General features: G+C 43.1%; 1 protein-coding gene across 3 annotated transcripts in view; it reads left to right on the top strand.

The window, feature by feature from the left end:
- Positions 1-15,980, top strand: part of dcbld2 (discoidin, CUB and LCCL domain containing 2) — a 136,360-nt gene extending 120,380 nt beyond the window's left edge. The window contains exons 10-15 of one of the 3 annotated variants that reach the window (XM_070893701.1): positions 4,275-4,431; positions 6,541-6,660; positions 8,727-8,820; positions 9,288-9,337; positions 11,403-11,540; positions 13,359-15,980. In XM_070893701.1, the coding sequence (XP_070749802.1) occupies positions 4,275-4,431; positions 6,541-6,660; positions 8,727-8,820; positions 9,288-9,337; positions 11,403-11,540; positions 13,359-13,807 (1,008 nt within the window). In that variant the 3' untranslated portion in view covers positions 13,808-15,980. The remainder of the gene's footprint in view (positions 1-4,274; positions 4,432-6,540; positions 6,661-8,726; positions 8,821-9,287; positions 9,338-11,402; positions 11,541-13,358) is intronic. The other 2 variants (XM_070893702.1, XM_070893703.1) reach the window with 2 other exon arrangements.
- Positions 15,981-16,607: the final 627 nt, after the last annotated feature.

Below are 16,607 nucleotides of genomic sequence, written 5' to 3' on the forward strand. Positions count from 1 at the left end.
TGACCAAAACTGCACGCAGTACTCCAGGTGCGGCCTTACCAATACCCTATACAGTTGCAGCAGGACCTCCCTGCTTTTGTACTCCATCCCTCTCGTAATGAAGGCCAACATTCCATTCGCCTTCCTGATTACCTGCTGCACCTGCAAACTAACTTTTTGGGATTCATGCACAAGGACCCCTAGGTCCCTCTGCACCTCAGCATGTTGCAATCTCTCCCCATTCAAATAATATTCCCTTTTACAGTTTTTTTTCCCAAGGTGGATGACCTCACACTTTCCGACATTGTACTCCATCTGCCAAACCTTAGCCCATTCGCTTAACCTACCCAAATCTCTTTGCAGCCTCTCTGTGTCCTCTACACAACCCGCTTTCCCACTAATCTTTGTGTCATCTGAAAATTTTGTTACACTACACTCTGTCCCCTCTTCCAGGTCATCTATGTATATTGTAAACAGTTGTGGTCCCAGCACCGATCCCTGTGGCACACCACTAACCACCGATTTCCAACCCGAAAAGGACCCATTTATCCCGACTCTCTGCTTTCTGTTCGCCAGCCAATTCTCTATCCATGCTAATACATTTCCTCTGACTCCACGTACCTCTATCTTCTGCAGTAACCTTTTGTGTGGCACCTTATCAAATGCCTTTTGGAAATCTAAATACACCACATCCATCGGTACACCTCTATCCACCCTGCTCGTTATATCCTCAAAGAATTCCAGTAAATTAGTTAAACATGATTTCCCCTTCATGAATCCATGCTGCATCTGCTTGATTGCACTATTCCTATCTAGATGTCCCGCTATTTCTTCCTTAATGGTAGTTTCAAGCATTTTCCCCACTACAGATGTTAAACTAACCGGCCTATAGTTACCTGCCTTTTGTCTGCCCCCTTTTTTAAACAGAGGCGTTACATTAGCTGCTTTCCAATCCGCTGGTACCTCCCCAGAGTCCAGAGAATTTTGGTAGATTATAACGAATGCATCTGCTATAACTTCCGCCATCTCTTTTAATATCCTGGGATGCATTTCATCAGAACCAGGGGACTTGTCTACCTTGAGTCCCATTAGTCTATCCAGCACTACCCCCCTAGTGATAGTGATTGTCTCAAGGTCCTCCCTTCCCACATTCCTGTGACCAGCAATTTTTGGCATGGTTTTTGTGTCTTCCACTGTGAAGACCGAAGCAAAATAATTGTTTAAGGTCTCAGCCATTTCCAAATTTCCCATTATTAAATCCCCCTTCTCATCTTCTAAGGGACCAACATTTACTTTAGTCACTCTTTTCCGTTTTATATATCTGTAAAAGATTTTACACTCTTTTTATGTTTACCTTCGTAATCTATCTTTCCTTTCTTTATTGCTTTTTTAGTCATTCTTTGCTGTTGTTTAAAATTTTCCCAATCCTCTAGTTTCCCACTAACCTTGGCCACCTTATACGCATTGGTCTTTGATTTGATACTCTCCTTTATTTCCTTGGTTATCCACGGCTGGTTATCCCTTCTCTTACTGCCCTTTTTCACTGGAATATATTTTTGTTGCACACTATAAAAGAGCTCCTTAAAAGTCCTCCACTGTTCCTCAATTGTGCCACCGTTAAGTCTGTGTTTCCAGTCTACTTTAGCCAACTCTGCCCTCATCCCACTATAGTCCTCTTTATTTAAGCATAGTACGCTCGTTTCTGATACAACTTCCTCACCCTCAATCTGTATTACAAATTCAACCATACTGTGATCACTCATTCCGAGAGGATCTTTTACGAGGAGATCGTTTATTTTTCCTGTCTCATTACATAGGACCAGATCTAAGATTGCTAGAGGGATTGAATTGAAAAGTAGAGAAGTTTTGCTAAACTTGATTCAAACCTTGGTTAGACTACCTTTGGAGAACCTGTACTGCGTACAATTTTGGTCGCCATATAAAAAGGGATATAGAGGCACAGGAGAGGGTGCGAGAAAGCGAGGGTATACCCATCAGGAAAGGATGAACAGGCTGGGTCTCTTTTCTCTTGAAAAGGGAATACTGAGGGGTGACCTAACGAGTTCTTTAAAACTATGTAAGGTTTTGATCAAATAGTTTCATTGGGCTCAATTTTGGCCAGGAGTTGCTCCGTTTTTTTTGGAGTAACTTGGTTTTTCTGGCGTAACTTAAAAATCCCCATTTTCCACAATCAATTTGCACCACAACTGAGTTAATTAAGATTTTTTTAGTTTCATTTTTTAGTTTGGGTGTTACCAGCCACCTAAGCCAGTTCTGCACATTTAGGCAACTTTGGCCAGCTAATAGTTACTCCGTTTCTACTTAGGCCAGTGTATGTGACCACTTCAGAAAACCCTTGCGGAGAGTTAAAGAAATCGGCGCAGGTAGGTACATCGGAGGCCATTCGGCCTGGGATAGGGGCGGGAAGCGGAAAGGACCTGCCTGCACCTAAACCACCAAGCCTTACAAACCACCAAACCTTGCAAACAAAAAGTAATAAGAATTCAATAAGAAATTTAAAAAATTGAAGTAAGTCCTACCTTCGTCTTGAAACTCAGCCCGTGAAGGCAGCAGGCAAGAGGCCACTCGGCCAGAGCTAGGAGCGGGCAGGAGCACTGATAGTGAGAACCTGCCGATGATGTCTATCAGTTCTCCTGCCCGCCCCTAGCCCTGGCCGAGTGCCCTCCAGTGCGATCGATCTCTTAGAAATCGCACTGGGTGGCCACTCGCCCTGGGCTAGGGGCGGGCCGACAATGCACCGGGAGGCCACTCGGCCAGAGCTAGGGGTGGGCCAACAACGCACCGGAAGGCCACTTGGCCTGGGCTAGGGGCACGATGACAACGCACCGGGAGGCCACTTGTCCTGGGCTAGGGGAGAGAGCGATTCAACTGGCTGGCATCGGGGCCCACAGAGCGGCTGCAGCAAGCTAATCACTGAAGAGGCTACAGCAAGCAAATGGAGAAGCTGGGGGCAAGGAGCCACTGCGCATGCGCGGACACTCCACTGCGCATGTGCAGACATCCCAGTAGTTTTCGGCGCAGAATGCTGGCTCCACCCCCGACTCGACTGGCCACGCTGCGCGACTACAGGGAAGAGGCCAGACAGCGGCCAAAGTGGGAAATAAATTTTTCGATGCACTTCGGAACGGAGAAAAGTGGCGCCACTCTATTAAGTGCGCCGAAAAACGGACTGGGCCAAAATTGAGGCCAGAGAGAATGTTTCCACTTGTGAGGAAGAACAAAACTAGAGGTCATCAGTATAAGATAGTTGCTAAGAAATCAAATAGAGAATTCAGAAATAACTTTTTTAACCCAGAGAGTGATGAGAATGTAGAACTCACCATCACATTGAAGCAAAAAGTATAGATATATTTAAGGGGAGGCTTAAGTAAGCATATGAGGGAGATGGGAATAGAGGGTTATGCTGATAGATGAGGAAAGATGGGAGGAGGCTTGAGTGGAGCATAAACATCTGACTGGACTGTTTGGGCTGAATGGCATGTTTCTGTGATGTATAAAAACATTTTAAATATTGTAATCTGGGCCAAAATTTGCATAAACTAATTTTCGGTATTTGTGGATGATTTTTAATTTAACAGTTATATTAACCCTTGCGCTGGTGAAAGCAGACCCTGCACCAGGCGTAAGTGTTTTGTTGGGCAGCAGTTGGGCAAATAGCCCAACTCTGCGCCAGCAAAAGTAATATTTTCGGTTCGGAGGATTTGTCGAGGTGAACCTTGACATCGCAAGTTCTGGGTTTTTGCACATGCGGGGCCTTTTACAAGGCTTACGACAGTATACGCTGTCATTGACCCTGCAAAATCCAGGCCAATATATCCAGTTTAGATCAAAAGGAAGTGCTAGTGATACAGCTTTGAGTTATGCTCTTATTTAATTATATACTGACAGTACGGGCACACTACTGAACATACGATGCTCAGACCATTTATGGGAGTGGCCAACACTGCTTGCCGTGAGAGGATATGCAAGGTAAGACTAATTTTCACCTCAACCAGACTTGTGCTTTAAAGTGACAGTCACTTCTCTGGGTAACATCGCAGTTCCACATACAACAAGCTCACATTTCAGGCATGCTTTTATTGAGGAGTTAAATGAAAGTCAGATGCTTCCCCACTGGGAGGGAAGAAAGAAATATTAACCGGTAAGTCAATCTGGCTCACTCTTGTACAGCAGCTGGTTGGGAAGTGCAGTGGGAGAGGATTGACTGGGTTTCCCCCACCTTCCTCTGTCCCTCAAGTTTGTGTGGTATACATTTTTTTTTTTAATTTCCTCAGATATTCCAGGGAAATTCTAACAATGACCAGGAAGTTCGGAACAACTTCATCCCACCCATTCTGGCCCGTTACATCCAGATTAATCCAGTACAGTGGCACCAGAAGGCAGCGCTGAAAGTTGAACTGTTAGGCTGTCAGCCAGTCCAACCTTCTTTGGGTAAGACTCCCTTAAAATACGAGGTGACCTTAAAGTAGATAGAACTAGCAACTTGTTTAGATCGATGGTAGGATCTTTTCTTGTGATTGAGATTGAGACAGTGTCATTCAGAGTTGAAATGCAATCAACATTTTTGTTAAAGTATCTATATTTGTTTAGAAAGAAGCCCAGATACAGTAGCCCATCTTTGAAGAGTTAGGTTCTCAGTTTGCAAGGTTTGATTAATACCGAGTTTCATACTCATTTGAATGGATGTGTCTTAGTTGGCTGAGGTTAGCCAGTTCTAACTGAGATGCAGCTCTGGAAAGTAGTGTACTCCTAGGCAGAAGGAGGAGACTGGCTAGACCTGTTCCCCATTTTGTCACATTACATCCTGCATCAGCCAAGCATAGGAATTGCGAATCATCAAAAGACCAAGGTCTATCTAAATCATCTTCTACCATCATGATAGTTGCATGATACAATGATAATGGGGTTGTTGACTAAACGTAGCAATTAGTCTATAACAGACCCAGAAATAACAAGCAAAACGCCAGTGGTGGAGAGCTTTGGGAACCATGCCAATTTTTCCCTCCCAAACATGCTACACTTACCACTTCATGTCTCAAATCACTCATACACTGTATCCCCAAAGGTAATTTTCTGACAGAAATCTATCTCATTTGAATTAATCAATACTTGAATGAATCAATACTAGAGTAGCACAAATTGCTGCCTTGGCTTTGCTATTAGCAGTTGGGATCCAAACTGAGGAAAAGTAGGGAAGATACAAATTTATTACATCGGCTCTATTCACAAAGTCGTGCTTATCTACTAAAATACAACTTTCTGCAAATGCTGATTTTTTTGTATCGGAAAGAAAAAAAGCAATTGAAGAAAACATTGAAATGGTGCTTTGAAATGCAGTTTGGTAATGTCATGTGTGACATGAGATCACTGAAAATCAGCTTCCCCAATGTACTCCCGCTGCAACTTTGGCAGGAGGATGCAGAAACTTGGCCAGGATCTGGATACTCCAGGTCCTAGCCTTACATTGTGGATTCTGTGATAGCTTATTGGGTACAAAGCCTCCAACCACCCTAAACATAGCTATCAATATAAGAAGATGCAGTGGTGGGAACTTCCTAAGATGGGACCTGGTCGGTGGTCATGGGGGCTACCCGAGGGGTTCAGGCTGAGATTGAGGCCTAGACCCCTGAAGAGAGCAAGCATTTTAAAAACAATTCAATTAACTACTACACAATGCCAATTGTGCATATCCCATCACACTGGGGCCCCCAGGTGTTCCCCCTGTGGCACTGGTGCAAACCATTGGCATCAAACTGAGAACTTTCCCTTGACCTTATGAACTTTGGTGGGGTCAGCAGCAGAGGTCCTGGGAAGACGCATCTCAGCATTTGCCCCAGGTGGCTTCACAAACCCTCCTCCACCAACCCCTCACCGTCAGTGTTCACATCTGAATCAAGTGTTTTATGGTTTGTTCCCAGATGAATTCTCTATACGATAAGATCTAAAATAAGTTTCACACATTTCCAGAGCCCCACTAGTTGTGGGATATATTGATGAGCTATATAAAATACATTCTCAGTGCTGCTCATTTGCAGATTCCTTCATATGTGGCACTTGCTGTTGCATCAAAACCTTGTCAAGTTGCAAAATTATTTTTTTTTAAAAGATAACCCAAGGATTGGAATTTGATTCTGTTTTTCTCTTAAAATCTCTTTCTATTGCCAATGTTTTGGCCTTGGCAAGCACGGGATAGTTACTGTGGGTGCACTCAGTTCTTCCGCACGCAGACTCTTTACTCCAGCTGTTTCCAGACAACAGTCACTGTTGCATCGAGACATTTGTGAGCAGCAGTGCAGGAAGCGTTCTCACTGTTGCGTGTACGGTTGAGTCTAGGAGTGTGCATATTGTCTCCAATCTGCAGGAACTGGACCCGCGGTTACGTATTTCTCTCTGGGAGAAGGTACAAAACTATAGCTTTAGGACTGATTCCAGTGTACAGAAAAGGAGACTGGTCCTTGAAAGAGAGTCATCACAACACTTAAAACATTTTCCTGGCTAATTCTCCAAAGTTACATCATATTTCTGATATTTGTTTTGCAGCTCGAGCTCCATCTCAGTCTCTGCCTCCTCGGCTCAGCACAGAAATCCCTCCAAAGTTTGACAAAACTACATTTACGCCAGACGTCAAGAACAATTCAGTGACTCCTAATGTAACTAAAGGTAAACCAAAGCTGCCTGTGAGGTCCTTTACTAACCGGAACATTGACTAATATCAATGTCTGAATGGCCACCAGTCATATTACAGGGGTGGAGTTTTTTTTACACAGCTGGAAATATTAATAGAAAAGAAAGTTGTTTTTTAAAAAAAAATGAACGCCAATTTAACTTGTAAAATGAGATGACTGCAATAATAGCATTATTAGACCTGCGGAATAAAAGTCACGTCTGTAACTGTATTATGACTCCTTTAACTCCCCTGACACACGTTCTGAGTTTAATTGATGACTGAATGGTGTGAGAATCGCTAATATGTAAGGTAATGTGCAAAACTTATTCTTAATTAAGATCAGATGATAGAATTAGACAAAGGGGCTTTGTAAATAGTTGTTATTCTATACTCGGGCATTGCACAGTGCAGCAGTGCATTCCACTACAATTGGAGCAAGGCCACTGGTTTTCAATTTTCACAAAGGTGGATGAAATTGTGGAATCGGATCCTAACGCGCTGGTAAAAATTCAGAAAGCTCTCTCGATTAAAACAACGCTTGATTCATTTAATCAAATCAGTGGTGCTGATTAGAGGTAATATCAGCCCTTTGCATATGATGGGCATAGCCACAAGTACACGTTTCCAGCACAGACACGATGGGCCAAATGGCCTCCTGTGCCGTAAATTTCTATGATTCTAAGTTTTCTGATTTCATGGAAGAACAAACAGAATTACGTAATTCAGTCCCCAAAAATCATGGACGTGCATGTGAGATTTAACTGATTTAGTCATCATAAACCATTGGTCCTGGACATGATTTATTTTAATTTACATTTTTTGCAAGAGGAAAAACTTTTTTTTTTTCATCTTTTAAATCTCCTAGTCCATAGATGTGTATGATTCCACATTGAATAGTGCTCCAGACCCCCTCATGTGGCTGTTCTTTATATGTGAGCATTAACAGTGACCATCAGTGTGCTATTCTTACCATGAGGACCATCACAGATGTCAGACCCCTGATCCCCGACCATTTATTCTTCCATTCGTGTCAACTATCCCAGCTGAGATCAGTTTACTCAGGACCGCACAAGTATTTAATCTGAGTCCTTCCTTGTCTGAATTAAGTTCTGTGTTAGCTCAGGATCTTAACGTATGGTGCATTACTCTTGAGCACATACTCCCATGCCCCATTATTAATCCTGCTGATCTGGTTGTCAGGTAGAGTCCTGCGTGGAATTCCATTACTTACTCTTGACCACTACTTTTACAAATTGAGTGTTTAAATGCCTTTATGTACAAAGCTCTACTGATCCCAGGGTTGGGAATACAATTACAGAAGTTCAGATGTAGAGTTAGCCATTGCTTATTGGACTGCATTGACTGGAGTTTGCTTCTTCCTATGACTTGCCCATTGGTAATGCAGGCCAAATTTCAACAAAGCTTTCTGAGTTCCTAGAAAATATCAGGATAAATTTTGAGAGACTTAAGTCCTTTTTAGAGCCTTCTCCCAGCTACATTGTCACTGTGCCACCAATCTACAAGACAACATTCTTTAAAAATCAATTCTTCAGTTATTTACATGTGCACCCAGCTCATTTTAAATGATTAATTCACCATCAGCTTGAAAGAGAAGTTAAAGATGATTGAGGTAAAGATGAATTTTCGAAAAGACTTGCACATGTGGAATTAGTATTACCGATCAAAAGTTCAAAGATTTTTTGCACTGTACTTCAATGCTCAAGATTACACACGTATATTCAGCCCAAGAGTATAGATTAGTATAAAGCTGTAGAATATCATTTAAATACCTCTTGAGTGGGTATGTACGTATAATACATGCACAAATACAGCTAATGTTATTGAAGGTTCCACTGCAGTGTACAGTGAAAATTTGTGAATGTATATGTTACTAGTTCGCCAGAGTCTTTCAAAGTATTTACAAACACAAATGGTTCAGTTTCACATTTCAGATTTAAACATAGAAATATGAGATTACTGGTCTAATGGGTCTTTTTTTTCAAAAAGCTAGTCTGTACTTGGCTTTAGCTGAACTGCAGCTGTTTTCAATGGGTTTCAGATGTGGTGTTGGCGGCTGTCCTGGTGCCTGTGTTAGTCATGGTGCTTACTGCCCTTATACTGGTCCTTGTATGTGGCTGGCATTGGAGAAACAGGTGAGCAAGTGGTCAGCCAAGGAGCAGGGATTACAGAAATAATGTTTATATTCTTTTGAAAAAAGAATGAATAGCCTTGTTTAAACTTTTAAAATATTATTCCCGCTGTCCTAATAATTAAACATTAAGATGTAATTTTTCTGCCAAATTAGACTTTTGTATGTTTTTTTTTAAATGTTAAAGCTGAGTTACTGAACTTGAGAAATGCATATAATAAAACTCTGGATAATGTTTTTCATTCATTATAATAATTGTATTTATTAATTTGAGTTATGATGGAGGATTGGGCAGTCACAATATCTTTCTAGATATAGACTCTTGTTGCTAAAAGCCTTTATTCTCGATATACAAATTGTTTACTGGGGTCAATGTGCATGCATACTCCTCTCTGGTGCTGTACACGTATTGTCTATGATGTATTATGTCCTATCCGTGCGGCTAAATAACTGAAGTTATTTCCATTACAGAAAGAAGCCTGTAGCAGGTCCATATAACCTGCCCTATTGGGATCGAGCAGGTGGGTGATGCTTAGGATCCTTCGCATCTGATGCCTCCATCCGAGTAGGCAGATAGGGAGTCTGGTTTAACATCTCATCCAAAGGACTGATAATACTGCACTGACGTGTCAACCCAAGATAGGTGCTCAATTCAGCAGTGGGGCTTGAACCTACAATCTTCTGATTTGGCAATGCCACTAACTGAGTCAAGCTGACATGGTACAAAATGACTGCATTCCTGTGATAACATACAACTTTTTAAAACTATTCCTGCAACTTTAAACAGTATTTTCCTCATCCTTCCTTCAGTGAAATCCTATGTCTCCAACCACTGAAGTTTATCCACATGAGTCCCAGCACTACTGCTTTATTTTTAAATTAAGAAACAAAAGTGCAGGGGCACAGACCACAATGCAGGCACCAAATGGATGAGGTATATCAGGAAGTAGTGACCAGGATGAACCAGTAGGAACCAGATGACACCAAGCTTGTATTTTGAAAATGTATACAAGAGGAGGGAAAGAGTGAGGAATGCAAGTAATAAAACCCCGGATAATGTTTTTCGTTCATTATAATAATTTAATTTATTAATGCTTGAGATATGATGGAGGGTTGGGCAGCCACAATTCTTTCTGGATACAGATGCTTGTTGCTAAAAGTCTTCATTCTAGATATACAAATTGGTTACTGGGGGTAATGTGCATGCATTCTCCTCTCCGCTGCAGTAGAGTTCCATTGTTATATGGTCTTCGGAAACAATGAGCTAGAGTAAAAAGCTGCGCAACTAATCTTGATTTCAACGGTGGGGATATAAGGAGGAGGAAAAGCCTGTAGGATGGCATATTTGGAGATTAGAAGCCACAAGAGAAGAAAGTTCAGAGGAACACTGACTATAGTGGAGCGATTTTTTTTTTAAAAGAAGAAAAATTGCAACAGGGGCTACAGATGAGAGAGAGCTTGCCTATCTGGTTGAGAGATTCTGTCAATAGTAAAACATAATTTAAAGTTAGTGTCACACTAATGCAATCCATATTGTATGTGGTGGCTGATGTGCAACGGTCACCACACGTTTTAAAAAAAAATACACGCACAGGTATCTTTCACCCCCTTGATTGGAGTTCAGGACTGGAACATCAGATCCTTCGTTGAAACATCTGTGAACTCTTGTGGAAGCAAGTCATCCTTGTTCGAGGGACCGCCACATTGTAACTTTATAAAGTCAGAAAGTGTAAAGTTGTTGAACAAGAATTACTTTAAGTGCAATGAATGTAGGGAGATGATGATTTTATCTTATGAAGTCTGAATTAGGCCTAAATTAAAGAGCACTATTGGTTTAAAATGAGAGGGCATATGAATTGGTGATTATTACAGAGAAAGGCAGGGCTGTACGGAAGCGTGTTCACTGCCAGCAAATGAATTACAAGTGGAAAGTCTTGAGTAATCCAGACCCTTTTACAGTTTCAAATGAACGATGGGCTTCTGTTAGCTATTTTTTCCTTAGCATTTTTTATTTCAAGTTTGATGATGTTCCTGAAATCTAATTGGACAAATGAGTACCGTGACGCTGCCTGAAATGGTGGTGCAAACAGATTCACTAGTAACTTTCAAAAGGGAAATGGATATATATACTTGGAAGGGAAAAATGTACAGGGCTTGTGGGGAAAGAGGTGGGGAAAGAGACTAATTGGATAGTTCTTTCAAAGAGCTGGCACAGGCCCGATGGGCCAAATGGCCTCCTTGTGTGCTGTATCATTCTACGATTCTAATAGGTAGCTCAGAAAGGCTAATTTAAATAAATGATCTATACATACAAGAAAATGTTGGAAAAAGTGTAAAATAGCACTAAGCCAAATTTCCCATATTTACTGGCTTGGAGAAGGAAATGATCCTCCAATTAGTTGGGATTGCCTGAGAACTGATCAATCTGCACTAGTATGTCTGCTTGTTGCTAAGTGGAACTCTCTTGGATAACTATCCGACTATCAATGTTGCTGATAATACTCGGAGAGCATAGATAGCCTGTTTAGCTCTTCTGGCCAACAGTACTGTGTGTGACTATGTAACTAATTGGGAATTATGGTGCAGGCTGGTGGAAGGGAATGAAGCAGTTTCTACCTGCGAAAAACGCTGAGCCTGATGACACTTCTGTGCGCTACAGCAGCAGCGAGTTGACCCGCCTGAGAGCCCGAAATGCCAGCACAATGATCCAGACAGAACCTGCAGGTATTCCACAGCAATAAACGTAGAGACTGAACAATCACTAAAAGACACAATGCCATGAAGACTCTCACTATAACACAAGATCAATAGTGTCTTAAGTTATGGTCACAGCTGCAGAATGAATTGTTATGTAGATAAAGGGCTGCAAAGTTTTCAAACTGCTTTCTCTTTTCCACCAGAAACATTATTGTTGTAAAATTGGATACATGTTAACTCTTTCTGGAGCCCAAATGTTCTGGCCAAACTGGTTGATATTCTGGTTATTGGAAAATAAGCTCAAAATGATGCCTTTTGCCTGTTCTCATTACTGATTATCTTTTCATGGTTTTTTTTCTTTGCTTCGACTTTCCCTTCAATATTTTTCCCTTCTCATGCTGGGGTATAAATCCACAGGTACCAGCAGATAGCCCTATTAGTCAACCATCTGTTAATTTGTGAGGTAAAAGAAAGACTTGCATTTATATAGTGCCTTTCATGACCACGGGACGTCTCAAAGCGTTTTACAACCAATGAAGTACTTTTGGAATGTGGGAAGGTAGTCTCACAGCAAAAGCTGATCCCATCCTCTCCCATCATCTCACAGTGCAATCATGGATCACTGAATAGTGATCGGAAGCAGGAGCCCTGGCTAGCTTTTCCACTTCCTATCCCAGGACCATTGGGCCCTCATTACTTCCTGAATTTAGATCAGCTCACTCTCTACAGAGCAGGGTGTTTCATTTTACTAAACACTTATTCAACTGCTTCCCTTTCTATCAAAAATGATGTATGCTTGTGACATTTTGTTTAAGCAAGATTGAAGTTCAAATAAATATGTTTTAAATATTAGTGACAGCTTATTCAAATTTAAATATAGGCTGTGGTAAAAGGTTCAAATTCTGCCCAAAATATTTTCGAACATAAACTGAAGGTTGCATACTGGCAAGTGACTTATGGTATAGGCCAGAGAACAATATCAGTTCTCACTAACAGATTTGCAAGATAGAAGTATTTGTTTTAAGCCTGTCCTCCTCCTAAGCCCCAGTAAGTTGATTTTGCTACAAAGTTCATGACCATGACCTTGCGCTTTATTTTTCCTCCTGAAGGCAATTACTCTTGCTTGATACTGTGGTGTGGGCCTTATCCAAGTACCCATTCTTCAAGTATGAGCTCACACAGTTTAAGATTTTTTTTTCCCTCTGGTAAATAACTGATTTTCAGAAGACTCTTCTGGGGCCCGTTATTTGGATCCATGATTCCTTAGATTATGCGTTCGACATGACATGATGCAACTGAGTACTTCTCCTCCAACCCACATCCTACACTCGGGCATGGAGCTAAGGTTGGAGGTCAGGGCACTGCAGGCATTGTCTCACAGATTAAGCAGCTAATTACAGGGCACCAGTGACAGAGGCTCTCCTGCTCCCTCTCAGTTTCGAAGTGAGGTATGAAAGAAAGACTGGCATTTATATAATGCCTTTCATAACCACCGATGTCACAAAGTGCTTTACAGCCAATGAAGTACTATTGAAGTGGATTCACAGTTGTTATGTATGTAACAGCAATCTGGACACGAGTGGGGAGAAAGCATTTTGTTTTAACTGGAGTGTGAATGGAGGTTTATTTCAAAACAGTCCTGCTTCTTTCACCCTGGAGGGTGGCTGGTCTACTGTCAATACGTGCTTGTTTGGTATCCGTACCACAAGGAGAAAAGGTGTCGTGCAGGAAACTGAGAATAATATCCCCAGATCATAAATTAATATTACTCTGACAAAAGCGAATAAATAATGCCACTACATCATTCAGGGGGATAACAGTGTGTATTTGTGGATGTGTTTACAGAATATGCCCAGCCGCTCGTGGCAGGAGTAGCAGGGACACTACGGCAGAAGTCCACTTTCAAACCAGAGGAAGATTCTGAACCAGGATACAGTGACCCAGATGGAAATGGGCACTACGATGCTCCTGTGTCAGAGATTTACCATGCGTATGCAGAACCCTTGCCAGCTTCAAGCCCTGAATACGCCACTCCAATCATAATGGAAATTTCCGGTCACCCAACAGGAACCTTGGGATCTGCGGCAGCCTCCACCTTTAAATCAGTGGGGAGCACAGGGCCTTCAGTGGTGGGTAGTCTAAGCACATCGTTACCCAGGACTGAGGGTGCCTCTACTGGACAGGCAGAGTATGATACGCCAAAAGGAACGGTAGTCCCAATGCCTGCAGAGGAACTAGTATACCAGGTACCACATAGTGTACCGCAGATACCAGCAACATTAGCTGCTGAGTGAACTTAAGAAAGGAGACAATGTACAGAGGGTATTTTTGGTGGGAAGAGAATGAGTTCAAAAGACCATTGCTGCAGCGAAAGAAATGATTGCCCAAAGCTAATGGGTAGGCATGTTACCGTGGTGACTGCTAAGAAACTGTTGCCTGTTACCTGTAATGGATGGAATATGGAGTTTTCTTGAATGTTGCCGTTCAACTGCATGTGCCTGGAATGTAGAGGTTGATTCATACTGGTTTGGTATTTAATGCCATCTGGCACCAAAGGGTTAGATAATACCACGCTAAAAGATGGAAAAGATTTTGATTCTGGTCAGTCCATTGTAGTTCAGTTCGCCTCATTGTACTGAAGCCTGCATTAGGGAAACTCCTCTCAGAATTGGTTACAGCAGGTGGATGTTAAATCTGAGACACACATGGCAACACACTTAATGTTCTTAACCAATAAAACCCAACTAGTTTTAACTGGGAGAGGCCAGCTAATGAACAGCTCCTGGGTTTTCAACTAAGACACTCCAGTTCAAAGTCCTTGAACCGATCACTCAACACGTGAGTTGTTAATAAGGCAGGAAGCTTTGCTATTCTGGGCTGGGTTATGTGGAGGAGATATGTGGAACTGGCCTAGAGAGGGAATCCTCTCCCATCATACTGCAGCTCTTTTTAATAGTGCTGCTGAGAACCAGGTCAAATAGCTTGAGATGTAAGCCCTGAAGTTCCTCACAGATTCTACCAGTCTCCTGCTGTAATGCACAGGGGGGGAAGGTGCAAACAGCTGATGGAGGCAATCTACACTGTTTCCCTGGCATTCTGTCTGTCTCCCACTGGAGTTACGCCAGGAGACTAGTAGAACTCCTATGGAATTTCAGGGTATTGTTTTTTAATGCTATAGCAAATTGGAATTAGCCTTGATATCACATTTTTTATAGTGTGATAGTGTTCTATTTATTCTACAAGTTGGTTTTAAACTTTGTTCTGCAACATGGCCTATTGACCATCGTTTGTTTGAGCGCAGTATGTTTTCACTCTTAACTACTGCCTGGGATGCTTACAGAATTAGTGCAGGCCTCGCCTCTGTGATGCTGTTTCCCTCTGCTGAGGTTTTGTTTAATGTAGGCTGAGCAGTACAGGTGTCTAGACTATTTCTGATTTGTATTCCAAACTCCTCGCATTCCTGAATGAAATGGGTGCTATAAGGGGGATATTTTATAGTTGAGCTGATGGAGCTGCAACCTGTATTACCTGTATTTTTGTGTTTTTATCCACGGTTGTGTTGGCATTGAAAACCAGATCTTATTGCAAATTTGACTTTCAGTATTGTGCCTTGAGTGAGAGAGAGCGAGGTGACACTGTCACTGAGGACAGGTGGTTCCTGTTGCAAGCATTTTCCTGTAATAAATGGGAACCCTTGTCCAAGTGATCCAGCTTACATTAAGAAGTTTTATTTGAGATGATAAATAAAGGTTGCACCATCACGGTTTGGGGGTGACTGTTTCTAATACAAGAAATGCAAAATATAATTAATGTTACAAAGACTCTCCCCACCCCACTCGCATATCACACATTCCTTCGAGTCTAGCATATCCTGGGAAGTCTGAACACCAAGTACTGACCAGAAATATCCATGAACTGGCTGAAACATAGTCAGGTGAACTTTCCAAGACTCCGCTCCTGGGACATAGGGCCAAAGTTTCCACATGATTCGCGCCTGATTTTTAGGAGCAACTGGTGGAGAACGGACTATTTTAGAAATCGCAATTCTCCACATTTTTTTTTCTGCAGTTCTAGTCAAGTAGAACAGTTCTAGTTTAGAACAGAATGTTTTCTTCAAAAGGGGGCGTGTCCGGCCACTGACGCCTGATTTGAAAGTTTCCACAGTGAAAACGTACTCCAAACTAAAGTAGAATGGAGCCAGTGAAGATTTTTGTAGAACTGAAAAAACCTGTTCTACACATTAAAAAATCAGGCGCAGGTTACAAATTAGGCGTCCAGAACGAGGTGGGGGGGGAAGGGAACTCATTAAATTCGACAATAAATCCTTATTTATACTTCTACAAATATTATACAAATAAATCCAACCTGAATAAACATTTATAAGCCAAGAAAAGATTAAATAAACCATTTCCTACCTGTGTGAAAGTGCTTCAGCCAGGGAGAATTCTGCAGCCGTTCGTGCCGCTGAGCGGGAGGGAGGGAGGGAGGGAGAGGAGGGGGGGGGAGGGAGAGAGAGGGGGGGGGAGGGAGAGAGAGTGAGAGAGAGGGGGGGGGAGAGAGAGTGAGAGAGAGGGGGGGGGGAGAGAGAGTGAGAGAGAGGGGGGGAGAGAGTGAGTGAGAGAGAGGGGGGGAGGGGGAGAGAGAGGGGGGGAGGGGGAGAGAGCGGGGGGGGGTCGGGGAACAGGAGCTCGGGGCGGGGGGGAAGTGGGTCGGGGCGGGGGGGAGCGGGTGTCGGGTCGGGGCGGGGGGGAGCGGGTGTTGGGTCTCGGGTCGGGGAGCGGGTGTCGGGTCGGGTTGGGGGGGGGGAGCGGGTGTCTGGTCGGGGGGGGGGGCGGGTCTCGGGGCAGCGGCGGGGGGGAGCGAGTGTCGGGTCTGGTCGGGGGGGTGGGGGGGGAAGCAGGAGCTGGCCTAGGGAGGAGCCTCATTCACGCAGCCCCAGTGAGGCCATTGGGCCAGAGCTAGGGGCTGCGTGCTTCGGGCCCCTCCCACACAGTTCGGCGCCTGGAGCTACTGCACTTGCGTGCCGACTGTAGCGCGCATGTGCAGAGGTCCCGGCATTGTTTTCAGCGCCGGGACCTGGCTCCGCCCCCCCAC

The sequence above is a fragment of the Pristiophorus japonicus genome, chromosome 11, assembly GCF_044704955.1.
Source record: "Pristiophorus japonicus isolate sPriJap1 chromosome 11, sPriJap1.hap1, whole genome shotgun sequence".
In the NCBI taxonomy this organism is placed as follows: Eukaryota; Metazoa; Chordata; class Chondrichthyes; family Pristiophoridae; genus Pristiophorus; species Pristiophorus japonicus.